At 40.3% G+C, this 27871-nt stretch overlaps 3 protein-coding genes across 13 annotated transcripts in view; 2 read left to right on the top strand and 1 right to left on the bottom strand.

The window, feature by feature from the left end:
- The first annotated feature begins 93 nt into the window (after positions 1–93).
- Positions 94–4079, top strand: GLRX2 (glutaredoxin 2). 3 transcript variants are annotated; one of them, XM_055724183.1, is made up of 4 exons: positions 94–235; positions 1146–1215; positions 2660–2836; positions 3370–4079. In XM_055724183.1, exons 1-4 carry the CDS (start codon positions 165–167, stop codon positions 3487–3489), a joined length of 438 nt encoding a protein of 145 aa, XP_055580158.1. In that variant the 5' UTR covers positions 94–164; the 3' UTR covers positions 3490–4079. The 3 variants fall into 3 exon arrangements, with proteins under 3 accessions (XP_055580158.1, XP_055580159.1, XP_055580160.1); XM_055724184.1 differs by lacking the exon at positions 94–235 and adding an exon at positions 515–623; XM_055724185.1 differs by lacking the exon at positions 94–235 and adding an exon at positions 923–1012.
- Positions 4080–4243: 164 nt separating this feature from the next.
- On the bottom strand, positions 4244–23187 carry RO60 (Ro60, Y RNA binding protein). 6 transcript variants are annotated; one of them, XM_055724178.1, is made up of 9 exons: positions 23067–23187; positions 17192–17794; positions 16467–16687; positions 16065–16211; positions 14459–14596; positions 14058–14174; positions 13174–13287; positions 12574–12720; positions 4244–11296 (listed from the first exon to the last, which is right to left on the bottom strand). In XM_055724178.1, the coding sequence occupies exons 2-9, from the start codon at positions 17769–17771 to the stop codon at positions 11144–11146; spliced, it is 1617 nt and encodes a 538-aa protein (XP_055580153.1). In that variant the 5' UTR covers positions 17772–17794; positions 23067–23187; the 3' UTR covers positions 4244–11143. The 6 variants fall into 6 exon arrangements, 5 of the variants coding, with proteins under 5 accessions (XP_055580153.1, XP_055580154.1, XP_055580152.1 ...); XM_055724179.1 differs by having other exon boundaries at positions 17192–17791; positions 23067–23155; XM_055724177.1 differs by lacking the exon at positions 23067–23187 and adding an exon at positions 22562–22715.
- Positions 23136–27871, top strand: part of UCHL5 (ubiquitin C-terminal hydrolase L5) — a 19505-nt gene continuing 14769 nt past the window's right edge. For 3 of the 4 annotated variants that reach the window (XM_055724182.1, XM_055724181.1, XM_055724180.1), the window contains exons 1-3: positions 23136–23271; positions 24508–24571; positions 26329–26434. In XM_055724182.1, coding sequence (XP_055580157.1) covers positions 23190–23271; positions 24508–24571; positions 26329–26434 — 252 coding nt within the window. In that variant the 5' untranslated portion in view covers positions 23136–23189. Of the gene's footprint in view, positions 23272–24507; positions 24572–26328; positions 26435–27871 lie in introns of those variants that run through there. The other variant, XM_027798195.2, reaches the window with a different exon arrangement.

Below are 27871 nucleotides of genomic sequence, written 5' to 3'. Positions count from 1 at the left end.
CCAGGGACACGGCTCGGTGGCAGGGGTACTGGTGTGCCAGCCCCCGCAGCGAGCTCCGGGGGGCGGGGGGGGCGCGGAACGCGCTTCCCGGGCGGGCCGAGGCGAGAAGACCCCAGCACGCTCGCACGAAGTAAAACCTCCCGGCACGTTAATCCTTTAGGACGATGGAATGGATTTTCCGGGAGTCACTAGAACCGTCCCACGTGTTCCGGGGTCGGCGAAGCACCCAGCGAGCGTGAGTGCCCGCTGCCGGCACCCGCCGCGCCCGAGCGGTCCCGCCCGCCGGGAGCAGGCACAGCCAGACAGGCCGCGGCAGCGGCGCGCCGAGCCTCACACCTGGCGGGGCGCAGGCCCCGCCGACACCTTTAGCACCGGGGTCCCCCCCGCAGCAGTGCTGCCGGGCGCCGCTGCCGCCCCGCCGGGCCGGGCCGGGCCGCTCCCCGCTCCGGCCACCGGGCGCGCGGCGGGCAGCCCGCGGGGGCGGGGCCGGGGCCTGAGGCCGTGCCGGACCGCCGTGAGGACTGAAGCGGCGCCCCGCCCCTTCCTGCCGGCGCCATGGCCCTGCAGGGGGCGCTGCGGCGGGCGGCGGCGCTGGCGCTGGGGCGGCGCGGGGGGCCCGGCTGGTGGGTGCGGCGGCGGGGACCGGGCCGCTTTCGCCTTCGTGCCCTCGGGACGTGGGGCCGGGGAGTGGCGCGGCGCGGCAGGGGCCGCCCGGGGTGGGGTGGGGAGCCCGGCGGGCCGTGCAGGCCGCGGAGCAGCACGGCGGCGGACCCCGCTGCTGTGCTGGAAGCCAGCGTGGCCCCTTCTGGTAGAGCATCTGTTAGGGCCGCGCTGGGACGCTGGGCCCGGACCGGTGTGGCTTTTAACGCTTGATTAGGAAAAAAAAAAAAAAAGGTGTATTTTGCTTGTGAAGGCGGCCGTTTTTCCTTACTGCGGCCTGCAGCGTCTCTCTCTATGCTCCTCATCCTGCAGGCATGTCAGAACCGCTGCGGCTGGGGGTATTGGGGCTGAAGTGAGTTTACGTGTAATGGAGAAATGACATTAAATGTTTAACTGACACAGGATAAAGCCAACCTTTATTTTGTGAACTGTAAACCGTGTCATTTGTTTGAAAGCTCAAATATCTGACATTGATTTCTTTTTAGTTTTAGAATGGGGAACAGTCTGCCTGCTTCTGTAGGATTGTCTCATGATGCTGCTGTCAATCACATACAGGTAACTGTTTACACAATATTTGTTTTCAACATGTTTAAAAGCCACAGTTACTTAAATGCTGTATATACAAAGAAATTCTGCAAAGAGTTCTGCACGTTGGACCTGGTTCTTACCTTTACCATGTGATAGTGGCAGCATTGTTTACCCCCAGCCCTGGAAGTTGATCTTCCCAGGCTGTGCCATGTTAGGTTTTCTCAGACCTGTATTCAAAATTTAGTACTGCTGGCAATATTGGGAATTAAACCTTGTAAAATGACGTATATCAAGTAAAGTAAATATTTGAAAAGTAAGTTGGTATTTAAAACAAATTTACCAAACAGCCTGAAATTGCCTTGAATTTACAGTAAAGTAATAGGAGCCTTTCTTTTTCCTGTTCAGAACCCCTTTTTGTCACTCTGCTTGCCACTGGCACGTCCCGTTTGCCTTACGGACCCAGAAAGCCATACTAAATACTTCAAGGAGAATGCCGCTTGTCTGGCAGGCCGTAGGTCTGTGGCTGCAGAGCAAAAGAGGGCTCGGGGTTGGCACCATTGCGTGGCTGTCATACCATGTGCCCCGCCGTCATTCCACTCACTTTTGGAGTAAAGCGCAGGTCACACGGCTTCGTGGGTGCCAGCAGTGCTTCTGGTGGAGATTGTCGGTGCCAGCTTGCCTCTGTTTCTCTGCTCCCACAAGACCATAACATTCCTGAAAATTAGATACTAAGTTTTAACTGATTCCAGGTGTTCTATTCAAAGAGTAGAGCATACCTTTTGCTGAAACCTTTTAAAAGCTTAAGCAGAATGGGAGAAGTCACCGTCTTCCATGTAGTTCTGCCTGCTGCACTTGTGTGCGGATGCTCTTTGGGATCTGGTCAAGTGCAGCTGCACTTTTTGAGGCCGAGAGCCTGACTTTCTTGGTGGTTGCGTACAAAGCAGTTTCTATTCTGATGTGAAAGTATGGGATGCATTCCTAAAGGAGCTGCTAGGCCACGATAAAGGTCTTCAGAACAAACCTGAAGTATGTTTTGCACCCACCATTCAGGTGATGGTATCTTCTTGACAGATACCTTGATAGAATTCATTGCTGTCTGCTCCTTGTTTTTAAAAAGTAGTTCATTCCTTGCCTTAAGATTCTTGTGGCTGTACATTAGAAACAGGGAAAACTTACAAGTTTTTCATTTGGTTTTAAAAAAAATGAGAATGAAGTATGGTGTTTTGGAAGAGCCTTCTAAAGTCACCAGCTATTGCTGTAGCACAGCTGGGAACTCCTCAGTTGTCCCTGTTAAAAGTACCTCAGAATGCCCTTTACAAAGAGTAATTTTCCTGTATTTGTTACCATGATAGCAGACTTTTAACTTCTGTGCAGTGTAACTTGTATATTTGTTTTCATGGCTGTTCGATACTGTTAAAATACGCTGACTTAAAAACAAAGCACACTGACTGGAATGCTTTTGAACATACAGGACATGATTTCAGCAAACTGTGTGGTGATTTTCTCTAAATCAACATGCCCCTACTGCAAAATGGCAAAAAACCTTTTTGAGAGTATGAATGTGAATTATACAGCTGTAGAACTGGACATGAATACAAATGGAAGTCAGCTCCAGGACATTCTTGAACAGATGACTGGTGGCAGAACAGTTAAGTATATTTTCTTACAGGTAACAAGCAAACTAAGAACTTACACTTCATGGGTTATGACCATATCAAGTTCTTCATTTTTTTGAGGCATGTAAACTTGGGATACAAGCTCCTAAATTAAAGGCAAGGTACTGCAGAAGGGTTCTGTGCCATCTCTTTCTCTTGAGACGCTCTGGCTATCCCTCTGAGGTGATCTTTTCCATACTGCCACTAAGATAAAGTCTATTTTCATTTGTAGAGGTATATTTAATCCATTGTGTTTAACACATCTTGTAATTTCTTAATTTTATAGTTTCACTTGACTCTAGTTTATTACAATCTCTGCTACAGTGACTCTATCCCGCTTTTAAGGGGCACGCAAACAAATTTTCCCATCTCTAAATATTGTGGAAATGTATGAATTATGTATGTATATTTAGTATCACTGCACAAGAACATAACTGTTGTGTGTATACTAAAGTCCCTGTGGGCTTGCTTAGATTTTTATCCTTTTTCCAAGGAGTAACTAATGCAATTTTCATTTTCTTGGTAGGTCCCAAGAGTGTTTGTCAACGGGACTTTTGTTGGAGGTGCTACAGATACTCAGAGGCTTCATGAGGAAGGCAAACTGCTTCCATTAGTTCACCAATGTCAAGGGAAAAGAAAATCCTGAACAGCCATCTAGCTTAGCTTAGTCTTCCTTTGTATAAACAGAATTTTCCAAACAAATTTAAAGATGACAAACATACACTGCATCAGCTGGACTCAACAACTTCAAATTACAGATTTCCGAATTGGAGATCGCTGTCTAACACTGACTTGACAGACTCAGCCAATCACTTGGTGCCCTTGCCTCAGCTTCACCACACCCAGATTGGTGGGGAAAAAAATGTTGTGTAACTCTTGGGGCTCTCAGTAGCAACAAAATGACATCACTATTACATCCTGATACTATGCTTCCAAGAAGTATAGACAAGGAGAACAATCCTGTATTTTTTTTGCTGCAAATTACTTCGCTTTCTGGTTTTGTTCCAGAAAGTTTATTTGTACAATAAATAGTCAGTTTAATGGTTCCTTTAAATTTAATTCTTCTTCGAATGTCAAACTGTAATCATGAAGATCAAGTATGAAGCAAAACAAGTTTGTAGTGATAGTGCTGTGTGCATGTCCACGTCCCTTAGCTTTCAGTGTCTTATCACCTTGCTACCAAACTGTATGTCCACTTGCTACAGAAAATGGAATAAAGATTCTTGCAGCTTTCAAGAGGTAGTCAGTTGCTTTCATCTGTACTCCAAAGCGCCAGTCTATACAGTGTCACTCAGGAATATCCTCCTAGGGGAGCCAGACAGCTCTGTTACCAAACGATGTAGCTACAGACTATGTTATGATCAATCCAGCATTATTATGAAATTTAAGACAAAGGAAAAGAGTCTAATATGCATAGAGTTTATTTAAGTACTTAAGTTCTACAGTCAGAACGCAGTTTACTAGTGATTTTAACTTGCAGTTAGATGTCTACAAGAAATGTCTAAAATTCAATAGTTTCAGTACAATGTACACCCAAAGCCAGACCAGGCAATACCAAGACTCTTGGTTAGTTCAAGAAGGTTCATATGCAAGTAGAAAATTATATCCCATTCTTTAGTAAAAGGGACCATTACACTACTAAAGGTGCACAGTTTGGAATAAAAACATTAGTCAATGAATTTTTACTGAATTCTTTTGAGTAAGACTCCCGTTATTTTCATTGCTTTCAGTGCTACATGCACTTGAAGTACTTTTTTCCCCAAAAAGCATCCCATTTGTTTTCAACTCCAGATACCCAGGACTGTAAGGGTATCAATTTGACAGCTTCATTTTTTGCAATGCAGGTTTGAAATAAGTTTAAACCACATCCTTTGTAGAAAGTCTTTAGTATACACTTGCCTGCACTGTGCATCTTTAACATGTAATAAGCTATTAGACACACTGACCTCGTTACATTTTTATTATTGCCATGTACTGTATTTTGCTAGCTTCATCACTGCCTTAGTAAAATTTTGTTTACAAGGACACAGTCATCAAGGTAAACAGACACAAACGTGCATCTCTCCCTAAACTTATACTTAATAAAGCAATTTATTTTGCACATACAGTGGTAACCAAGTATTCTTTTTCTCTGTGTAGAATTCTTAGACCAGTTATGTTTTCTCAGAAGATTAACAATAATTTTGCACCTGAAAGCTGGTAAATCCATCATGTAAAAATAGTAGTACGCAATGGAATTTTTCCAAAGATCTTTTCATTTTGTTCCCTGTTTTAACAAAAAGTCCCAAACCAGTAGTCTAAAATAACCCTTTGAGTTCTAAGTTTCAGAAATCCCAGGGCATTGTCACTGAAGGCAATATTCTACTCCAACTGCTGAGAAAACATGCTGTATGCCTGCCGATCCAAGTGAGTGCCCGTTTATTACAGAAGGTATGTCTTAAGGCACTCAAAGGGTTAATTATGTTTCTTTTTAAGCATAATAAGGCTCCCCATCCAAATAGTTTCTTGTTAATTGTGTATCACTTCATAGAAAGTAGCAGCAAGACAGTGCCTTCATTACTGGATGGCACAAAGCCATGTTATGTTTAAGTTACTTAAACACGATATGGCAGTTAAAGTGTGGTTCTACTCTAGAAAAAAAAAAAACAAAGGGAGGAATTCAGAAGCAGTCATTAAACATTTCTGTAATTTTTGCTTAGCATTGTCTCCATGACAAAGCTGTTTATCTTAAAATAATGCTTGCCCTGGGACCCGAATGTTAAAAATGACCCACGAAAAGATTCTGTACTTAAGATATACCCGTTCATCCAGCTTAAATACTGTGCTCCTGAAAAGCATGAGAAGCTGGAAGGAAGCATCAGCTTATTCCACTAAGCAGACAGAGTTGTCAATGTGCCCATCACTCCTTTATACAGTATTATTTTTGAAGAGTAGAACTGCACTTTTATAGGAGAATGTAATAGAAAAGACATTTTATTTCTAACTAGTTGTGCTTAACTCTAAGAAGCTGGTAACATTAGGAAAACAGCTATTTATATTCATTACTTGTTAATGAAGCATTTCTAAAAGTTCTCAACATACCACATATATATATGCAAATATATATATATTTAAACTTAAATTCAGAATGCAGAAATACCTAAAGAAACCACGCTTTACAGTATCAAAATTATAAATCCAAATGTAAGCACACATATTTAAAGACACCATACCTTCTGCTGAAATGAGCTCATCTTACATCTTAGCCCTTAGAGCAGCATGTACAAAATACGCTGTCCTAGTGTTTTACCTTTACCCCCTGCAACTCTTACTCAGCAATTTTGTACGCTATACTGTAGCATGGTACGATGAAATCCCTACCATTCCAGCAATAAAGTCATCAAAACAGCTTACACCATATTTGTCCACTGTAAACCACTGTAAATAGCAAAATAAACCTATAAACTGATGAAATGCTTTAAAATTAAAAGCAAAAACCAAGTGATCCTTTGCACAGGTTTACTTCTACATCCTATTCTTTGAAGATTTTCTCTGACCAATACTACAAAGAAGCTGCCCATTTATCCAGAATATTAATGTAAATGTTTCCCTAATACTGCATGGAACAGCAGCTTGATAATATTTAACAGAATGGAAAGCTCCGACCCATTGAGCTCATTCTACAAAAAGCTTTTAATATGAAAGGCCAATTTTAAGCAGTTTCGTTATCAAAATAAAGCCATTCACAGGCAGATGTTTGATTTTGGTAAATAAACCAAGTATACTTTTGTTACTGATCTTTACACAAAGCTTTACCGAAAATTTGATAGATACAGCAAATTGAATGTTTAAGAGACTTACATTATCAAAGGAAGGAAAAAAATTAACCAGCTTTTAAAAATTAAGATAAATACTATGACATCAGTTCTGGTATAAGTTATTTAGCTAAGCTAGCATGCTCATTGTCAGCAAGAAGGCAGAAGCAGAAGAGAGGTAAAAAAAAGGGGAATGGCTGAGAGCCTGTATGTGAAAAGAGATTCAAGTATAGGCCTGAGGTGACAAGGAAACGGGAAAGGAGAAAAAAAGCCAACGTTAACAGAGAAAAGGAAGGGCACAGCCAAAAGAAACAAACTGAACCCATACCAGTGCTTTGAGTATGGTGGCCATAAGTTAGGTACGCGATTAAGCTGCACAGCATTTTGCAATGGAGTGAAATATTTTCCTAGTGTTTTTACAGACAAAGCCAGTATTAAAATAAATTTCCAAAACTGCTGGTTTATCTTTTAAGCCAGGAATACAGACTTCATTGAAAAGCCTTTCAAAGCCATTCCCATTTATGGGCCCCAATTAGAGTACAATGAAAAAGAACACAACCCCCCTAAAGATTAGTGTTTAACAAACAGGCTTAACAGTGGTTTTAAGTAGCAAGATATTTTAGGGCCAGTTATTAGCAGCCCTGACACAGTGGGAACTTAAGACTGGCCCTGCTGACTTCAGATCTACACCTACTTTTAGGCTCCTCTTTTTTAAAATAGCATTGTAGGTACAGACCCCATGTTTTGCCTGTAATCCAATTCCATAAGCATCCCAAACTCTCTGCCTCCTTGCTACCAGTCTAAAATTCCTGACACAAAATTCTATTCCTTGGCAAAATTACTGACTTCGAGTTATTACACTATATCAATGTATGCATTGCATGACTTTTAACAGGTCTTGAGTGCTTTCTGCCCTCGCCACATTCTTGGTTGTGTCCCTTCCAGGAAGAAGCCTGACCTTTGATGTTCATTCTTTACAGCCTTTCGCTACAGAAGTTTTACCTCTGCTGCACTTCCATCCAGCCATTACATCCTTTTCTTCATTCTTAAAGCTAAAGTGCCTGAACATTATAGTCTTAGACATAACACTCTAACACTTCAGAATTACGGGGGACAGAATAAAATGGCAGTCAAACTGAAAACCTATTAATTCTTTTAGATATCAAGAAACCTACATTCACCCAGTCTAAAGTTGCTCTCTGCATTTAGGCCTTTTTTTTTTTTTTTAAAATTACTGTTTTTAATAAAATTAACCATCTTTAAACTTGTCCCTGTTCAGTTTCATTGGTAAACTGCAGTGCACAATTACAGCCCCATTTTTGTTTTGTTAGTCAAAGTATTCCTCTAATGCAAACAACACTATCAACCTGAGAGAGTCTGTGTCTCCTCTCTGGTGAAAGGGTTGGTTATTTATTGTATACTGAATTAATCCTTAAGCTTAGAAACTTTTGTCTTAGCTCCCTTATTATTATTTTTTGAACACTAAGTAATTATTGCCTCTTGATGTCCAGATAGTTTTGGAAATTATCAGTTTAATAACTAATGGCTAAAATCAGGACAGGTTTATGTTATGGCAAGTGAGTCATGCTGTCCCCTAAAATTCAGTATATGGACAGATTAAATAAAAGATCCAGTCTGTGGAAAAGGAATATGCAGCATCATTCTTCTGTGCCCTTTACTGTAAGGTAGTAACAAAACCAGACAGAAAATGGTAGAAACAAAGGTCAACACACTGCAAAGTTTCAGCTGTCAGCGTTTACTCCAGTTCCCCCTCTCTGAAAATCTTAAAGGAAAAGCAAATGACAACATGATCTCATTCATTGGTGCTAGTTTTATATCAGATACCCAAACCACTTAGAATATTCTATTTCTAACAAGACTTTTTAGTACAGAGATACGGTAAATATGTAGGAGCATATTATGTGCTCCAGCACGGATGGCTATCTTTAACACGGTGCAAAGCTATCTGGTGTCAATAGATACAGGGAGCTACATTTTCTCTAAGTTCTACTGAAAAGTTCATCTTCATTTACACTCTAGGTCAAGAAATTGCATTTTAAACTGGACTGCTTTCAAAGATGCAACACTACTGTAACTGTTCAACCCGTTAGTAACTAGTCTAATCTTTTACTTGCAGTAAATTTATCAATTAACTGCACAGTTACTAGAAATATCTGTTTTAAGTTTTCATTTTATATTTAGCCCAAAATATTTCCTATTACTTCACACATACTACTCCAAATAAGAAAAAGTACTTGCAAAAGATACTTATCTATCAGTTATTGTCAACATCTCTAGCTTAGAAGGAAACACCTAATCAGATGTTTGGCTATTATTGTGTAATTTAAAACACATTTCTACCAAAACCAACCCCAAAACATCAGTGCATTTACTTTAAATAATTATTAACATGTACTGAACAAATGAGTTTACTCCCCATATTCATGGTGTTAATTTAGAAAGGAGACTAAAAGTGGTTAAGAAATTTTCCCTAAGAAATGGCTAGTTTTCTTTTTCAAACTCCCGATTGCTACAACTCAGCTTTTGTGGGAAAGTTTGCTTTTTTCTAGACGACACTTGACAAGCTGGTTGCAGTCTCCTTATCCTTCAAGCATTCCATCAGAGCTGTATCATAACAGCAGTGGTAATTCAGTAGTAACTGCATTCATGTCCACTGAAAGGTAACAGTCCTACCATCAGTTCTTTAAGCCAAGGTTTTAGCGTCAGAAAAGGCTTCCCTCACTGTTTTGATCTATTAGTTAAGGTGGAGTATATAACTGTATAGCAGAATACCCTCAGTAACACGTAACCTCATGTTTTAGCACCGAAGGAGATATCCATCCTACAGAATGCGAGCTCTGAATTTGTAATCAATATGTACGAGGCATGACGAAAAGTGTTACAAGTATAAAAAGTATAATATGAACTTGAATTTCACATTTAAAAGCTTGGGGTTTAGGCAGAAAAATATGGTCTTATATGTCATTCACCACAACAGGGCTATTTTTATAAACCATAGCTGTTTTCAATTAACATCAAATTCACTGTTTAAAACAGCCAGAATTAGCATAAAAGAGGCTGGCATACATATGTCTTCGGGGAATTTGTAAAAGCACCACTAAAAAAACCCAAAACACCTTTCTCATCTTCTAAAATTGTGATCTACTAAAGAGATCTTTTAACTTCCCCCCTATACACACATATATAAAAACATACACACAGAATTAAATACATATACACATGAATTGCTATCAGTTCCTGTTCCAAAGTGATAAGATATTCACTAGCGTTCTCCTTATTTACTCACACTCCTAGTATGAGACTAAATTAAAAGAAAAAAAAAATATCCAGTTCCAATCACTTCCTAAACAAGATTTTGAGAACATGAAGGAGACAACTGTACATTTCATAAAAGTTCTTAAGAATTGGTCACTATAAACTGGAGGTAGTTTTGAAAAATGTTAGCTTGAATTAATTTATGAAATCAGAAGTAATGTTAATCTACAAAAGATTTTAAAAAAGTAAATACGCTCCTGTTAGGAAGATTGTTTCTGTATCATTGAACACGTTCTTTTGGGGAAAAAAAAACATAGCTTTTTGTTTCTGGTTGTTACCACTCAGCTTCAAGAGCAGGCCAAGACACATGCGCTTGGTGATCTTCCTCACTGAAAGTGTGCTGATGCTTCCTCAAGTTGTAACATGGACTGAATGCAGCTTCCCAGCCATTTCCAAGGTCTTTTTCTATTAAAACCAGTTTTTAGAGCTTCCTGTAAAGCATATTAATTCTAAAATAGTGCTTCTGAAACAGCATTGTACAGAAACTGCCCCTCAATTTACCTAAAGAGAGTTATGCTTTACTCCTGAAAACTGAGATGATAATCTGGATAAAAAAGATTAGTATGAGCTCTTCCTTTCAGTTTTATCAGTATAAAATTTCACGGGGTGGCTTTTATACTGTGTCACAGTCACATGGTCTCACATGTCCCAGAAAATACTTCTTTTGTAGATGTGTAGTGTAACAATGGCAACTGTCGAACCTTAGTAGTTTAAAATACAGAGGTTAAAAAAAGCTCAAAGAAAAATCTCTCTCAAAGATGCTGTTAAACTGACATTATTTAAAATACTAAAGCCGCTCTCTTTTCCTGCCCCATCTTAAGTAATTAATCAATTTATTCTTGCAAACAAGCATTCCACAGCAAGGAGGGGGGGGGGGAATTAAAAATCTCTCAGTATTTATAAACTATTATAAATGAAATTAATTTATGTCTTGAGTAACCCTGTAGCTACTTTTAGCAAACTTCCCATTGTTAATTTAAATTGTGTGCAACAGGAAAAAAGAGAAAAGAGATTTCTCATCTGCTTTTCTTGTTTTCCCTTCACAAAAAGGTAACATTCCAATATGTATATGATGTGCCATGTTCTAATAAAGTATATTTGGCTGGGAGGTCCCAGGGTGAAGTCTGTTGCCAGCAATGGACCCACTGGGAAGAGCAGATGTCTAGAAAACTAAATCAAATCCAAAGTGAAGTTTCGAATAACATCCAAAGCTCCTGCATCAAAGCCACATATATCCAACATGCCTCTGTCATCTGGATCTGCGATCGTAAAACCGTTTGAGGTCATTCCACAAACAATCAGTTTAGCAGGAATACCCATTTTCTAGAGGAAAGAGGGGAAAAAAAAAAATTCAGAATGCACATATACAGTAACTTAAACATGCCAGAGGACCAAGTTTTGCTGTCCTGCTTGCATAAACCGCTGTCTGAATAGCCGTACTGATAGAAAGTAGACATGCCATAACCAGAACTGCAGACTCCTTGTTAATACTGTACTTAACCTGCAGAAGATATACTTAAATAAATGGAAATAATTACAGTGAGGTATATTAGCACAACTTTCCTGCAATAATAAGATTCATAATTTCAAATGCAAGGATTGCATTGGCTATTCTGCAGTTAATTTGGAGAGAAAACTTCCAATAAAGTAATCTAATAGACAAAAATGCACTCTTTGACTCCTAAGGCAAAGATTTCCAAACGTTGGTTGAACAACTACAACAATTGTGGCCTGGACAGTTCTGCTAAATGAGCTGAATTAGCAGGTTAGTAACCTGTAAGGTAAAGCAAGCAAGTGGCTGGAGGTCTAGAGTACAGGAACTCTTTCTTTAACGAACAAATTTAGGAATGTAAACTAATCTCAACTAAGAAAACTAAAACATGGTGGGCAAGTTAAAGATTTTTGGCATTAAGTTCAGCTGGGTGGACATGATAAGAAGATTAACGTCCATACATACATGCTTGCCAATATGTATTTTTTGTAGTTTAAAAAATAGTTCCTTTAAGACATAAAAGATTGCCCATATAAGAGTTTCTAATAGCAATATACTTGGAGAAGGTATTTTTCTTAGTTCTATTTTAAAATTACACAGCTACACAGCTTAGAGTAGCCCCTTTAAAACATCATGAGCTTTCTTCACAAGATACTATCACCCCATCTTACTGACACCTTCCCTGCAGGCTTATCTTCATTACTTCATTTAAACTTTGTGGTATCTAACTGCAGATATCAAAGTTTAATTTAATTCTGTGAGCCAAATTTAATTCTGTAAGAACAATAAAAAAACCTTATTCAATCAAGTATATATAGAATGCAGAAATCCATATATTCCCTGAATACAAAACACATTTTCATTGATATTGCAGTACACTTAGCAGGGTAGAATAATCAACTGTTTAACAATTCAGCAGTTTTAAATACACGCAATTAGTGCAGTGTGTTCACTAATTCTGCCTAACTGCACAATGTATCAGGTTTTAACAATATATAATTATTTGCTGAAAAAAGCCACAACTACTTCAGTCTCTAGAACATTTTTAGAGCTGGTATTTATTTTGTACAGTATTCACCAACTATAAACAGTTCAGAAGCATATTTACCTCTCTGTACTCTCTAAGAGCAGTTGCAGGATGAGTATTTCCAGTGAAGGTCTCGTTATCAGTAAATACAATGAAGACATCAGCAGCTGTCTGAGTTTTTTGAGCCCATATCATTGGAAGGGAACAATCAGTAGTACCCACTGGAATCTTGCAAGAAAAAAAAAAAAAATACATGCAATTCATACAGAAGTTAGTAAACCATGGAAAAATTACTTTTATGTAAGCTTCATGTTTTATCACACACAGAGGCTTCTTTGTTAAACAACAAGCCACTTACTCATTTCAGTTTTGTCCAGAGGTTTATTTGTTTGATTATTCTAATATTCTTTTCAAACTATCTCGTTGGGACCTAGCTGCCATTTTAAATTGCAATGTTTAATATCGAGCACTTGAAATAATTACACTTGCTGGACTTTAAATAAAAGAAAGAAAAAAAAAATCCAGTGTTTTACTAATACAGATACAAACTAAGAGTACTAGAGTTGATTAGGAAGAAAATACAATGTAACTACGGAGACATCTAAACTCTGACAGTAGCAACAGCTATTTCCGATATTTTTTTAAAAATTTTTTTTTTTTTTTTTTTTTTTTTTTACATACTTCATACATTTTCACTAATACTTGAGGTAACGTCATATCAGCCGTCACTGGGCAAGGGACCATTTCATGTGAAAAGGCAACGATATGGGAATCCTTCTCAGTACGTGCTACAACCTGATAAAGAGGAAGACAAAAATAATTCAGTTACATTATTCAGAATGTTTAACATCTGAATGAAGGCACTGCCCACCAAACACACAATATGACACATCCTTTTGTATTTAGGTCACCACAGCTCCTCATATGCACTAATGCTTCACTCTACACTTTATAAACATTCTGTAATACTGCTGGCAAATCAACTTTGCAAAAATCAGAACTAAACAACTGCTCTAATTATTGTAATTAAAGATACTTCAATATTTCTTCTCTTCCCTCTGACATACAACACTAAATATTTTTAAACACCAATGACAGTTCAACTCCTGTATAATACAAAAACACAACAAGCTTTAAAATAACAAATTGAGGGGAAAGTGACTGTGATACAAAGGCCGTATTGATAACTCAAATGCACACAACAATTACTGCAAAATTTCTTAACCCAATCTGTATCATTCCATTAATACTTCTGACAAAAATTGAAATGTATTTACAGCTAAGGTAAGTAAAAAGCAGCCTTGACCACTTGATTTATACTGGAAACCAACTTCTTCACATTGATCCTTCTGGATTTGGTTGCCAGTAGCTTTAAACATCTGGTCTACCAGTGAGGCAGAAGGTCACATATTCTGTATCAAAGAATATTTTCTTCTGATTCCTAAGCAGCTTTAGAGCACCTCTGCATCAAAAAGCGCAGCTCAAGCTGCAAATATTTATTAAAAAAAAAACCCAACAAACCCCCCCCCCAAAAAAACCCCCAAAAAAGGACTTTAAGGCCTCACCATGCACATAGCTGCTGCAACTGTGCTAGCATTGAGCACACTGCCCAAAACTTTTTGTGTCATCGATGCACTGACATCAACTGCAAGTACGAAGCGTTTTCCTGTTGGTTCAACTGTCTAAAACGAAAAAAAGAAAAAGAAAATAGGTACACATAATTAATACATTAATTTCCTCTTCAGTTTTCAACCCTAGAAGTGGAGCTTTTTATTTTTTCTGAGGTAACATTAGGAGAATAATATTGCCAAAAGCTGAATATGTCATGAAGTTCCAATTCTTTGTTTAATAAAATCCCAATTCCTAAGGTTTTTGTCATAAAGTTTCAGAATTGTTATCTACCCAACAACTTTTCTTCATCATTTCATAAGCTTTCAGAAAACAACAAATTGGAGAACTGTATTACCTTGAAAGTTTTGTAAAACGAGGCATCTAAAGCTTCTAAAATGTCTTCATCAGGACGCCACCAAAGCTTCCCTCTGCTTCCATGTCCAGCTTTATAGCTTTCTATTGCAACCAAAATATGGAATGGATGTATTCTGCCCTACAAGCAGAAGAAATCAACAGCAAGTTTTTGAAAATCAGAGCTCCTTAAAAAAAAGTAACAAACTGAAACTTAAAATAAGAACTTACTACAAAAATCTCTGGTTTAGTATATTGTTACTTTAAATTTGTTAACTTTTAAGAGTCCATGCAGTCTTTAAGGAGCTGCTGTACAAACTGATAGTTGTCAGTTACTGGTAATGAACCTAATTCCCTTTCCAGAATCCTGCAATGAATTCCAAATGTTATCTTATGCCATCACCAGAACTCTGGAGAAATTTCACAGCTCTATCTGTGATTGTCCAGTGCTATTTTCTGTCACAGGCTTCAAGTAAGAGAAAGTCCCCATCTTGCTGAAGAGAAAGGAGTCAAACCAGGAAAAGAACAAACTTAAAACTAGGTTTTTATCAAATACAGTAAAACTGGAGAAAGAAACTATTTTCAGAACACAGCATTCATTTTCTTCTTACAGTAAAGAAGACAGTCCAAACATTTTCTTTTTTTTTTTTTTCTCCTTTCCCTACATAAAACCAAATCAATGGCTGCTGCAAACTAAGTATTCTAAACCACACCTTTGATTTGCTGACTTATCAACATTTTATCTTTTTCCTCAAGGGGAGTTTCAGTCATTGATCACTACCAGCAGCACACCTACGCAAATCTGAATGCCTGCCTTCCTGTCTTTCTTCCATCAAGGTATTGTGCCACCACCTTTTCTCTCCCTTCTCCAGTGCCTCTGTAACTATGTGTGATTAAAGAAGAAACCAGAAAAAGGGAAGACCAGTGATATGGGGAATAGAAAAGACCTACTGCTGTTCTTCACAGTTCAACTATGGTCTTGAAGAAGTTAAGTGTTCTGATTTTAGCCTCCCCAACTCACAAAACTACTTGTCTTCTCCATCTCGCATTACGTTCCTGGAAATTTTGATCTTCTTTCGGAGAAGCCTCTTTTTCCTTTTTATTTTCTTACCTCTGATGGGTAGTAAAGCAATCTGAAAGGAGAAAGTCTCCTTGTTCCATCTTCTTTTTCCTCACACCTATGCTAGTTTCTTCATTCACTTCCTAAGATCCTACACAAGCAAATTCCACTCACTTTTTAAGCTTGTATTGCTGATTCTAAATTACAAGACTCAGAAATAATGAATGAACCCAACTGGCAAAACTTGCCATAACCCTAATATAAAAAAATATCCTAGCTGTCAATATACTTAATTTGTAGAGAAGTTTTAGAAACACAGGGAAGGGGGGAGGAGCTGTCAAATAGGGAACTAATTCTTGGGAAAAAAAAAAAAAAAGAAAAAAAAAAAAAAAAGGGGCAGGTATTCCACTGCAGTTTTCTAAAAGAATAAACTATATCTTTCCTACAAAACACATTCCTTTTATTTTGTAAAGAGGTTGCCTGAAGAAACACCGTTTAGGAAGAGATTAAAAACCACAAAGGCCGGCACTAATTATGACAAAGGTCTTACCTTTTTTAGCAGTTTCTCATTTCTCAGTCTTTCACATACTATTGCCACTTCTGAACCTCGCGGTTCAAGCACCGAATTTGCTGTCAGCTTTCCCAAATTTCTCAACAGCAGAGCAATGGACATCTCCTTCAGCAATGCCTTCCAAACCTATGATCAAAGAAAGAGAGAAAAGAAAAAAAAAAAAAAGATGAGATTCCCAAGCTACAAGAACTGACATTTGTACATTACATAAGTGTATTTTAAAATAAACATACAAGTTATATGAAGATTTTCAATATTTTAGATCGGCTATTTTGGTAACTATCTTGAAAAGCAGCATAAGGGATATTTGTTATGGAAATCTAGACTCAAGACTCTGAAAAGTGTTACTCTAAAGAGAATACAAAGCTGATGTTTACCTACCTCTTTAGATTTCAGATGGTTTGTCAGGAGATGCTCTCTAACTAGACCATATTCCTCTACTAAATGAATAACTTCCAATTCATCTTTTGTGCGTTTTACTTTCTCCACAGCCTCCAGATACTTCAAGAGTTTTTCAGTCTCAGCAGAAACTGCTTTGTCTTTATAAGCCTCTTGGACATCTTTCCACCCTTTGGTAATGTATTTAGTGACTACAGCAATTCCTATTGAAAAGAAAAATATTTTCCAAGCAGGATTACCATCTTTACATTGGCATTTATCATTTTAGCAAGCAAATGACTTAGCAGGGTTCCTTCTCAGACCTGCCAACCAGCTATAGAAAAAGGTCAGCCACACACAGCTTAGAGCAGTAGTTTTAATCACTGTACTATTCCCTTAGAAGAAGCCTAACATATCTGAAACTAACAGATCTTCCCAAATAACAAGAAAGTGTTAATTCATCATTTGTAAGCAAATAGGAACAAACTGAGGGAATTGTATCACTTTATCTTCTCTTGATGTAAGGAAGAAAAAGAAGGAACAAACTCTGTTTACCTTGAAGATAAACAGGTCCATTTCTGATATGACCACTCACATTTTTAAGGTGCAGTTTACAGGATACTATCACCAAGAAATTATCAGTCTACAATGGTATTTGGGTTTCCAAAATAGCTCCACAGTAAAAGGTTTAAAACACAGTTATTTTCAGGTAAATAAAAATTTATTACCTTCACTGGCAGGTTTTAGGTGGGACAACCTCAGAAGATCTTTATGAGACCAACCACTTCTTTGTTTATATTTTGTAACTGCTAAAGCAACAGCCATGCCATTCTTCCCATTGTACCAATCTGCAACTGCTTTCCTCAGTGCACGGCCCCACATGCCACATTTCATGCCCTCCTTCAGATCTTTTTTAAACTGGATGAAAGTAAAGAGATGGGTTGGTACGCAACACACCTCAGGAACAGCTTTAAATGCCGCTTGTTTCGTTTTTGCATCAGAACACTGTGAGCAAATTGCAAGTGCAAAAAGCAGGGGCTCCTGTTTTGCTGCTCTGCCTTCTTGACTAAAAGTCTTTATTTCTTGAACAACTTCACCACCTCTACCCTCTTCAATCAGTCTTTTTAAAGCTTCCGCATTTTCAAAGCCCAGCTTCTGCTCCTTGATGCAGTAAGTACCACCTTCTGAGCCAAAACACAAGAAACGCTGCAGTCGAGTCATATCGGTGACATGCCACACATAACCACTGTCAGAGTTCGGCACCTGCTTTTCATCCAGGAGTTGCACTTGGGTTTCCTCGTCCTCCATTGTTTACACCTCAAAGAACTCTGCTGAAAGGATAATAAAGTTTATTAAGAGCTATTGTGAAAACTTGGCAACACTACTCTTTTATCACTACTTAGCAAACTAATCTTATCTATACACCTATCTGCCTTTGTAAATTTAAGAAAGAGTGTAATAACTTTCCTAATTTTTTACTTAATTTTTACAATAATTGTACTCTAAGAGTGTAATAACACATATCAATTAGCAGAAAAGAAAGAAACAAACAAAAATCTCTGAGCTACAACGGTGACAAATTTATTTCCTTAAAACAAACTAACTACTTAAAACCCAGTAAGTGGCACACAGAAAACGTATCTGGTGTGATGCCCTTTTGCTACTAATATATTACACCACTTTCTTAGGCAGATTTTTGGATTGCAAAACTCACATCTTGCCCTACTCTATTTTGCTGAAGAAATGGTAATGCTGACCAACTGAAGAAACATGATGCTAAAGAACTAAAATACCGGAAAACTGTTTAGTCAGATGACTTTGTGAGAGTTTGAATATGGTGGGTTTCAGTGAGGCTTAGACAAGATCTTTTTAACAACCAACAGTAGCTCAAGAAAAGATTCTATTTATTATTTGTATTTTTTTTATTTTATTATATTTTGTATTTATATATTTGTCCTCAAATAGTCTACTGTTTCAAGCGAGATCCAAGAAAACATGCAGACATAACAACAAATTCTGTACTGTTTCACATTTGAAGTTAAAAAGCAAAAACAGCACAAAAATTCACAATCTTTCAGGTCTTTACGATTTATACACTCTTGAGCTGCAAGACAGTTTGGCTGTAATATTTGTAGGCAACAACACTACCCCCTTGCTTGGAGAACACCTAGCATGGTAAAAAAACTGTAACAATTAAACTGAAATAAATGCAGATTAACTGAAATCAGCAGGGTAAGGACAAGAAAATTCATCATCAATACTATCTCCAAAGCATTAATATGACAACAATAAGTTCAGTTTTCTCAATTCACACTGAACAATTAAAAAAGCAATAAATAGCACCAAGAGGTCCATTGAAAGAAAAAAACAACCAACCAATAATCCGCTCTGTCAAACTGCATATAGATCTTAAAATATGCACACACTAAAATCTGAGCATGCAAAATGACACTTCAAAGAAATCCTCTTAACGACTTAAGTAGTGCAGATACCTACTTTTGACATGCTTGTTTGGATAGCCATTTTGCTTCATTTACCAGGATAAGGTAGCACAAATAAACGTCACTAATGCAGACAGATGGGGTTTTTCCGCCAGTTTAGGTAACTAGCACACTGATTTACAAACCACTTCTCTTACTTTTTCTTTGACACAGAATCTTCCTTTCTCTGCAAATGACTATAAGTGTGCCCTTGTCCTCCATTCTTGCCTATCTGCAGTGATGTGCTGTCTGCATCCAGAATTAAATTATAAATAATCATCAGTGCCCCCATTATATGCTGCCAAAATCACAAAAATAGAAGCCATATGTGGGCACCTGGTTTAAAAATGCAGGTTTCAGTTAAAACTTCACTAAGAAATACCTTTCATTGTATTATTCAGAGCACCAGGGCCCAGCTATTTTTCTTAGTACTTAAATATTCTAACCATGTTTCCTGCCAAACCCATTTAAATACACATCATGGTTGAGCTGACTTCTTCACTGACATCCGAGGCATCCAAATACACTGAAAATAACAAGGGTGGTATGCGCAATGCATGAATACCATACCAGTACATTTTAATGTCTAAATGCATTTTATGTCAGTGCAGTTCAATAAGCTTCATTAAACAGTACGTAACATTTCATAATAAACCTACACAACCCAAACAAAAAAAAAAATAATCCTGAAATCATGGTCAGCATCCATTAGTTCCTTTATCAGCAAAAAATGGTATGTGGAAAGATACTGAAAAACACCATTATCTTGAAACAAAAATAAGGATGGGAAGCATAAAGGATCATGCATGAGTAATGAGATCTCCATATATATGAAATCCCGAGAGTAATTTCTTGTTTCGTCTTTCATACCCCTGCTATAATAAATATTACTACATTAAAATAAGACTAATTGGAACAACTCTTTTTCAGTATGGATTATCAAGACTTAAACTGAACTGGAAGGATCATGCCTTCAGTTAAAGCATTTCCTATCTCACTTTGCTGATTATATTAAGAAATACCAACACTACTTTGAATATTAGATTTTTTTCTGACATTTTTCCACTTGCACAGGTTCCATCTGATATTCCATTTTAATTTTCACTTGGAGATTCTCACTCGTCTTCACATGCTTAGTTTTATAGTCACTAATACAAATTACCTACCACTCTTACCACCACCCTGAGTGGGAACAAAACTTAAATGAAATAATTATAACATTCCTAAAATTACAAATAACATTTATCTAGTTTGAAATCTAGATTTATCAGTATTTCCATCAAAGGGATCATTCTGAAAGGCAAACAGTTCAGTACTTCGTTGGTACACGTGAATATGCAGTGTAATGTCAACTGTGTCATATTAAAGAAGCTTAGAGCTAACCATCAGAGAAAAAAATTCTCCTACTGCACTTCTCTATCAAACCATATAACAAACCTAACTTACACATGTTAATAGTGGATAATTTTTACATTTAGTGTTGTATGGACTCATTGCACTGAAAAGAGGTATGTGCTAGAACCCACAGGCTTCTGACAAAACACCGGTGTTAAAAGACAGGAGCACCCATAGCCTTCTGACACAAACATGTTATTTTAAAAGATAGTTGTTGTAAATGTACACTTCTAGTTATTCTAAAGCTTAGCTCTTTAATTTGCCTTCTTAGGAATTATGATAAACTACAAAAACACGTGCTGTTCCGATTTCCACCTTTTGCAAAGCTTCATCTTCACTCAGACCTCAAAGTCTTCTTTCTCAGATAAGAACACAGTACTTCACCGTGGAATGAATTACCTGCAGTCCTTACCCCATTAAAAATGCCTACGACAAGTCTTCTGAAACCTTTATTATTGTTACTACTGCCTTCTGATAAGCATTCTAGGATGTAAACCAGACTTATCTCAAATGGCTTATTGCTGCCTCAGAGATTTAAAGAGAGCTTCAAACCAACTCTATGAACTGTAAATTCTTTAAAATACATTTATACTTTAAAAATTGCCCTTGAGAACTGCAACAGCTGATGCAAACCAGTAATTTCGCTACCAAACAGCAACACTAGAAGTATCAAACTTAAACTTCACTAAGACCTACTGGAAAAGCACTTATTCAGTGTTGAACTATTTAAATCATATTGGCCATTTCTAACTCCTGTTTTGTATTTTAACCTCACAAGTTCCCAAAGCTATTCCCTCCCTCTAACCAGTCCCTCTTCTCTGCCCAGACCTCAAGCTTAATTTCTGCTTTAACACCTGTATAACATGGACAGCTTTCACCCTTGCAAATGGGTAAATGCAAATACACACTTAACATATGCTTTACCATAACCCTACTCTTCATCTGCTGAGCTGCAGCAGTGAACTTGAATTTCAAACACTCATGGAGGATTCATCAATTATGTTCTGGCTCCATAAGCATTTCCAGTCTCTCAGCTACTTGAATGCAAACAATGTGAAAAAGCTTTAAAGTCACAGACTAGATACTCTATAATGAAAATTGCTGAACTAAAATTCACAGTTGCTCAACCATTATTAATGAGAGAACACTAAGCCAATTTGGGTTTATATTCCAAACAGCATACAAATTAATCTAAAAGTAAAATTTGGCTTTGACTGGTCTGAAACAGCCTACACAACAATTTCATCTTGATTGGTAAGTCAGTATCTTTATGTTGCTGTACCATAACATGATAGTTTTCTAACTTAACCTCTGTTATTTCCTATGACTTTTACAATCCAGACCTACTTTTCTTAAGAAAAGTCTTAGAAGTTTCGGTTACATATTAAAAAACATACAAAATGCACAAAGCTTTAACAGAACTACAGGTTCTAGCTTAAGTCCTTAAATTGAACTGCTACATTACCCATGACAAATCAAGCTTTGTAGTGAAAACACATGGAATTAAACTCTAAGTTTAGATATTTTATGAAAAAAAGTGCATTGACATTGTAAGGACAGCACTTCGAGTTGCCTTCAAATACTTCATCATAGACGCTTTGCTCTGCGAGAAACTGCATTCTCCCACTCAGCTCTCAAAATTTTGTACAAGCATCAGACCAACGACTGCGAAGAACGTCTTGTAGGCCACCGAGCAGACACTGCGACCATCGTGCCCAGCTGCAGCAGAACAGCCCCACAGCACAGCAGGGCCCTGACAGCAACCCCGGCCCCGCACTCCCGCACACGGGGTCTGCAGGCGCGCAGGGATGCCGGGGCACCTTCCAGGCCCCGAGCGGCACGGTGGCAGCACCGAACACACCGGCCTGCACACGCCTGCCCGAGAAACGCTACCACAGTGTGCTGAGAAGTCTGTCTGCTTAAAAACCGAACTGCCCGGAGGGCCAGGGGCGCTGAGCGGGCGGAACCGAGCGGGGCGGGGCGCAGCCGAGGGGGCCCCGACCACCGCGCGCCCGTCCGCAGCGCCCGCCAGGCCGCGCCGCCCCGCCCCCCCCGGCGCCCCTTAATCCCCCCGGCGCCCAGTGGCCATTTACAACGCCAGCCCCCGCCACCCGCACCGGGCCCGCCCGCGGCCCCCGGCCGGCGGAGGGCGGCAGCCCGCACCCGCGGCGGGGCCAGGCCGGCCCCCCCCGCCCACAGTGCTGCCCGGGCGGCGCGACTTGCCTGCGAGGCGCGGGCCGGGGCGGGCCGCGGGGCAGGGCCTGCGCGGCAGGGCCTGCGCGGCCTCCGGCACCGAGCGGCGGCGCGGCCGCAGGGAGCGGCGGGGCCGCCCGGCGATGGCGGGGGGAGGGCAGGCGGGGCGGCGGCGGAGCCGGCTCCAGGCGCGGCGAGCAAGCAGGGCGGCTCCGGCTCCAGCCGCCAGCGGCTCCGCGTCTCCCCCAGCCCCGCCCCGCCGGCGCCCTGACAGCATCGCCGGGACCCGGATGGGGCCGCGCCCACTGCCCTCCGCGCCCGCACGCCGGTGCCCGGATGAAGCCGCGCCGCCGACCCGGCACCGCTGCCTGCCGCGCCGCGGGGAGGGGTGCGGGCAGGAGGGCCTTCCCGCCGCCGCCTTTCGGGAGCGGGGCCGCAAGGCGGAGGTGCGGCCCCTCCGCGGCCGGGGCGGTGCTGCCGGCGGCTGCCCCGGATCCAGTCCCCGCCGCCGCTTCCTGCTCCCGCCCCGCCTCACCATAGAGATGACAGGCGCGGCGTGGGCCGCGGGGCCTGCCGGGAAGGGAGCGGCGTGCTTCGGCCTCGCAGCGTAACCGGCCGGCGGCGGCGCCGAGCCTGAGGGAGCGCGCGGGCCGCCGCCATGTCGGGAGGCAGCAGCGCTGGCGAGTGGTGCCTCATGGAGAGCGACCCGGGTGTCTTCACGGAGCTTATCAAGGGCTTCGGTGAGGGAGGAGCGAATGGGGCCGGGCGGGCGGGACTCCGGGGCCGCGGCTCCGCCGGTGGTTGCGGCCGTCCCCGCGCGGGTGCCGGCCCGGCCCGCTGCCCGGCTCCCCGCTGGGCTGGGCTGGGCTGGGCTGAACGCGGCCGGGTGGGGAAGGGGCCGCGGCGGCGGTGGGGAGGCTGGGGCCGGGGACCGGCGCCCCGCCAGCTCCCACAGCAGCGCCCTGCCCGCGCTCCCGCACCCCAGCGGCAGCTGGGCGGGAGCCAGCGCCGTCCCTTGTGACCTCTGCGCCGCTGCTCCGGCTGCGCCCGCCGCTCCCCGCTGGCCGCGCCGCCCCGCCTGAGGGGAGCGGGGAGTGCCGGGCGGCGCGGTCGGGTCCCTCCCGCCGCTCGGGGCGGGCGTGCGGCGCTGCCGGCCCTCGGTGAGCACGTGGGGGGGGCGGCGTGCGCAGGGGACTGAGCGCGGTGCGCCGTGTGGCCGCTGGCGCGGCGGCCGAGACCGAGCTGAGCCGTGGTGCTGGGCGGGGGGCTGGGCGGCCTGCGGGGGCGCTGCTCGGGCTGTTAGACTGTAAGCGTTGTGTTGAACGGCGTTTCATGTCTTTGGCGTTAGTGTGGTTATGCGGTTATCACGACAGATAAGTCTCCACAGGATTTTGGCCAAAGCAGCAGAACGATTTTATTCTAGGTTACATTGATCTGTCATTTCTGTGACGCCTTTTTCTCCCAAGTGAAGTCCAGGCACGCTTCCCCTCTTGCGTTTTGATTTAGCTTGTAGATCCATCTTCCACACACTAAGCGTTTGAACTTTTCAGTCTCTGTATTACACAAATGTCTTGCTTGAGTGTGTAGTTTACAGTGTTTTCAGTTTATTACCATGGGTCTCTTGCTGAAGACAGATGTTTGAAGTCCAGCTTTAGACCAGCTGGTGTCTTTAAAATGGTATTACTTTCAGTGGAGCAAAGGATGTGAGGTGACCAAAGGCACGTTGATCTCCTTTGCTTCCTTTAAATGCAGCTGTGTTACAAAGACAACATCACCATGCACAGGATAAATACTTTCTCTTGAACTGCATTGTTGGGGGTTTTAATGAAAATGCATTAAAGCCTGTGAATAGACACTTCCGTAACCTGGGTGTGCAAGTTGTAAATGTTCCCATCGTTCTTTCATTTGTCTGTCTTTATGGCTGCATCCCTTTTAAATGGGCTAGATGAAGAAACCTCTATTTTTCCTTGTTACAGGTTGTAGAGGAGCACAAGTTGAAGAAATATGGAGTTTGGAACCAGAGAACTTTGAAAAATTGAAGTAAGGCGCATCTCTCATCTGCATGGTTTTTATTCACGTTTCTCTGAAGTCACTGAAATAATGTGTACTAAACTCAGGTGGTTTTTTGGTGGCATTTAGTTTGGGTTTTGTTTTTCTTCAGTTTCCGCAGAAGCTCACTAGGACTTTGATGTAATTGAGTACCTAGCAATTAAAGTTACTTTTTATTAATGCCTTGGTACTTAAGCTAGCTTTTCTTGTTTTGAAAAGAGATGCTAGTAGCAGCTAATGTGAAAATAGATTTCTAATGATTTGGTCATTGGCTTGTATTACATTCTTTGCCGTATTCTTTGAGAAACCTCTGTTCCTTGCTTTATCTTTCTCCCTCACATTACATGATACTGCATCTGTTGCGTTAAATTAATTTACTGTACTATGTACTTTTGTAACTAGTTTTTCCTGCAGAACCACTTCCATATGTAGGTGAAGGCAAATAGTCTTGTTATAACTGACAGTGATATATGGAACAGTTCTGCCCTCATTAGGCAATATTAATTATCTTACCATTTTTGTCCATGATGCATTAAGTGTTATCTGTATTCACATAACAGATTTTCAGAGAGAAATGTTGTCTAACCCAGAACATACTCTATTCCTGTGTGGATATCCTACACTTGTGTAATTACATTTTCTGAAAGATTAGCAATCATTACAGAAGGCATAGTTTTAGAGTTTATGTCTGACTGAAGATATTTGACAATGACACCTGAATGGCGGAAATGTTACTTGAGAAGTGGTTTATTTGCTGCCTGCACTGTGTATTTCATATGATACTTCATCAGAACATTAGCTGTTGCTTTCATAAAGTAACAGCTTTGCTTGCTTGTACTGTCAGATGTATATCTTCCTAGTTTTGAGTGATAGCCAGCTTCCATCCTTCCCATGCACATGTACAAGTACAATATTTTGACGTAAATACTAAGAGTTAAAGGATATAATAGCCTGTAGCATTTTTCAAATTCCCTCATTGGACCCACTGCTTAAAAAGACATCTTGGACTTCTCGTCAGAGTTTAGGAAAAGTTTCTTACGCGGTTCGGTGGTATGTTTACCTTTTGTAGATAAACTGTTGTGGCATCTTTGTGGCAGTGACCTTAAATTCAAGTTGATTGATGAGTAAGTTTTTGCTTTTATGTAGCCACAGATTTTGTAAGAACTGTTTCCTTTACTAATAATTTTTTGTTTTGTGGAAATACTAAATACAGTGTAATGTGCAGTAAAAGCTGTTTAATATGCAAGACAGGCAGTCTGAAAAGCAAAACACAATTTTAGTAGAAAACTGGTTTTCTCTTACTTCTCAGAGAGATAACTCAAAGCATTAAGTTTCACAAAAGCTTCGCTTAGTATATTTAATTTATGCCTAAAAGGATTACCAAAACTTTAGTTCCAGCCGTTGTATATGATTGACACATGTTTTGATAGCTGCTTATCACTAGCAAATTCAAATGAATGTTGTATGACAGTAATAGTTAAAGTAACCAAAAAAGGGGTCCTGACTTATAAAAGTTACTACGTGTCAGTTTAGACTGGGATTATTTAACATATGCAGAAAGAACCCTGAAGTATGTTCTGCCTAATTAAGAGACCACATTTGAAAATTTCAGTGCAAATTCCCTGTGTTTACAAAGAAATTACTGTACCAGCATACAGTTAAATTGTAGCAGGGATTTCTGGCTTTGATACTTTTCCTAAGTACATGTGACTTTTTTTTTTTTTTTTCCTATCAATTTTATTTTTTAGGCCAGTGCATGGATTAATTTTCCTCTTCAAGTGGCAGCCTGGAGAGGAACCAGCAGGTTCTGTTGTTCAGGATTCTAGACTGGATACAATATTTTTTGCTAAACAGGTATGGCAAGTTCAGTATCTTTCCTTAGATATGTCATGAAGCGTAGCTTTCAGTACTGAAAAATAAATGATCTCTTTGTTCATATGTACACAAAAATTAAGATTTTTACAAGGTGAAAAAAAACTTAACAGATTCCGTGAGAGAGGGAACTGTGTATTAAAAGATGATTAACAAAGTAAATCAGATTGATTTCTCAAGTCAGACAAAAATATCATCAGTTATGGAAGAGTAAAGCTCTTACTTACTTGTCAGCCATCTCCTATAAGAGTAACTAACTCTTCTGTGCAATAAAGAATTACTTCTCAGCAGAAAGCAAATGTGTTTGGTTTTGGTTTGTTTGTTTGTTTGTTTGTTTTTTTGAAACCACTTTCAACAAATTCTAAGAAGAAATGTTCATTTTGGTCCACTCTTTATTTCTTGTGTTTCTCAAATGCTCTGCAGCCAGGACAGTGTAACTCTGGAATACTTTAAGAGTTTGCAGACCATTTTGTCATGGGAGTTTTAAGTATTTAAATCAGAAGGGTGAGTTTAAATTAGAAATTACAGGAAAAATTGTTATTGTTAATGCAATCTGTGCATTTTATTAGATACCAAGTAGTACTAAAATTTTGTTTTAGCTTTGACAGGCTGCTGTATGTTTGTTTGCAAGCAAGAAAAACAAGATAAAGTAATCGGAGTGAAAGTAGGAGTACTTAATAGATGTTTTTAGCTCTTTTTCAAGACCTGCTTCGCAAACGATGATAAATGTAACAGTACAACCTGTGTTAAGTCTACATGTATTAATTTGCCCTTTGATATGAATGCTTTCTAATTATTAGGTTTTCTGTGAAAACTGACACATTAGACTGGTTGGTTTGAGGATTTTTTGTTGGGTTTTTTCTTTTTTTCTTTTTCTCTGCCCCACCCTCCACCCCCAATGCTGAAGTGTTTTGTATGTAAATTTAGGGCTATAAAGTAGTCTTGACACACTTCCAGCTAAAAGTTTAGGAATACACAAAACAATGGAAACATTAGGTGCCTCTGTAGCTCTCCTGGCTACTCTGTACACGTGCTTCTGTTGCGCAGGTAATAATCTTGAATTTGTTCCTTTTATAGTCACCTTACTGTTTCATGCTATTGTAGATGACTTTATTCCTTTTTTTGGGGGTACTGTTTTCTTCATTCTTTACCTACTGCAACTTTGAGTCCTCCGAGCAGTGTCCCCCATTCTTACAATACAGTGATCAGCAGTATTTTGCCAAATGGCTTTATAGCTTAATAGATCTGACAGATGCTGGTTTAGGTTGTGATTTCTACCTAATCAAACATACTGTTACTGAACATTAGGCTGTGGCTACAAAATAGCCTTGATGCAAAGAACCTCAGGGAAAAGCCTTGATAAAACTCTCAAAGGGTAGTTCTGTGGCAAGAGGAAATTGCTCTGATGTGAATGTAGAC

This window comes from Falco cherrug, chromosome 12, assembly GCF_023634085.1.
Source record: "Falco cherrug isolate bFalChe1 chromosome 12, bFalChe1.pri, whole genome shotgun sequence".
NCBI classification, from domain to species: Eukaryota; Metazoa; Chordata; class Aves; order Falconiformes; family Falconidae; genus Falco; species Falco cherrug.
Note: the sequence above shows the minus strand (reverse complement) of the source record. Positions and strands in the feature narration are given on the sequence as shown.

Bases quoted from the DNA above. Each gene is read 5' to 3' on its own strand.
- RO60 (XM_055724178.1), bottom strand. From the start codon at position 17,771: ATGGAGGACGAGGAAACCCAAGTGCAACTCCTGGATGAAAAGCAGGTG. The intron at 16,212-16,466 runs GTAGGTAAACAT...CTTTGATCATAG, and splicing joins ACCATCTGAAATCTAAAGAG to GTTTGGAAGGCATTGCTGAA. The intron at 14,597-16,064 runs GTAAGACCTTTG...TTCTGCTTGTAG, and splicing joins ATGAGAAACTGCTAAAAAAG to GGCAGAATACATCCATTCCA.
- GLRX2 (XM_055724183.1), top strand. From the start codon at position 165: ATGGAATGGATTTTCCGGGAGTCACTAGAACCGTCCCACGTGTTCCGG. The intron at 236-1,145 runs GTGAGTGCCCGC...ATTTCTTTTTAG, and splicing joins CGGCGAAGCACCCAGCGAGC to TTTTAGAATGGGGAACAGTC. The intron at 1,216-2,659 runs GTAACTGTTTAC...TTGAACATACAG, and splicing joins CTGCTGTCAATCACATACAG to GACATGATTTCAGCAAACTG.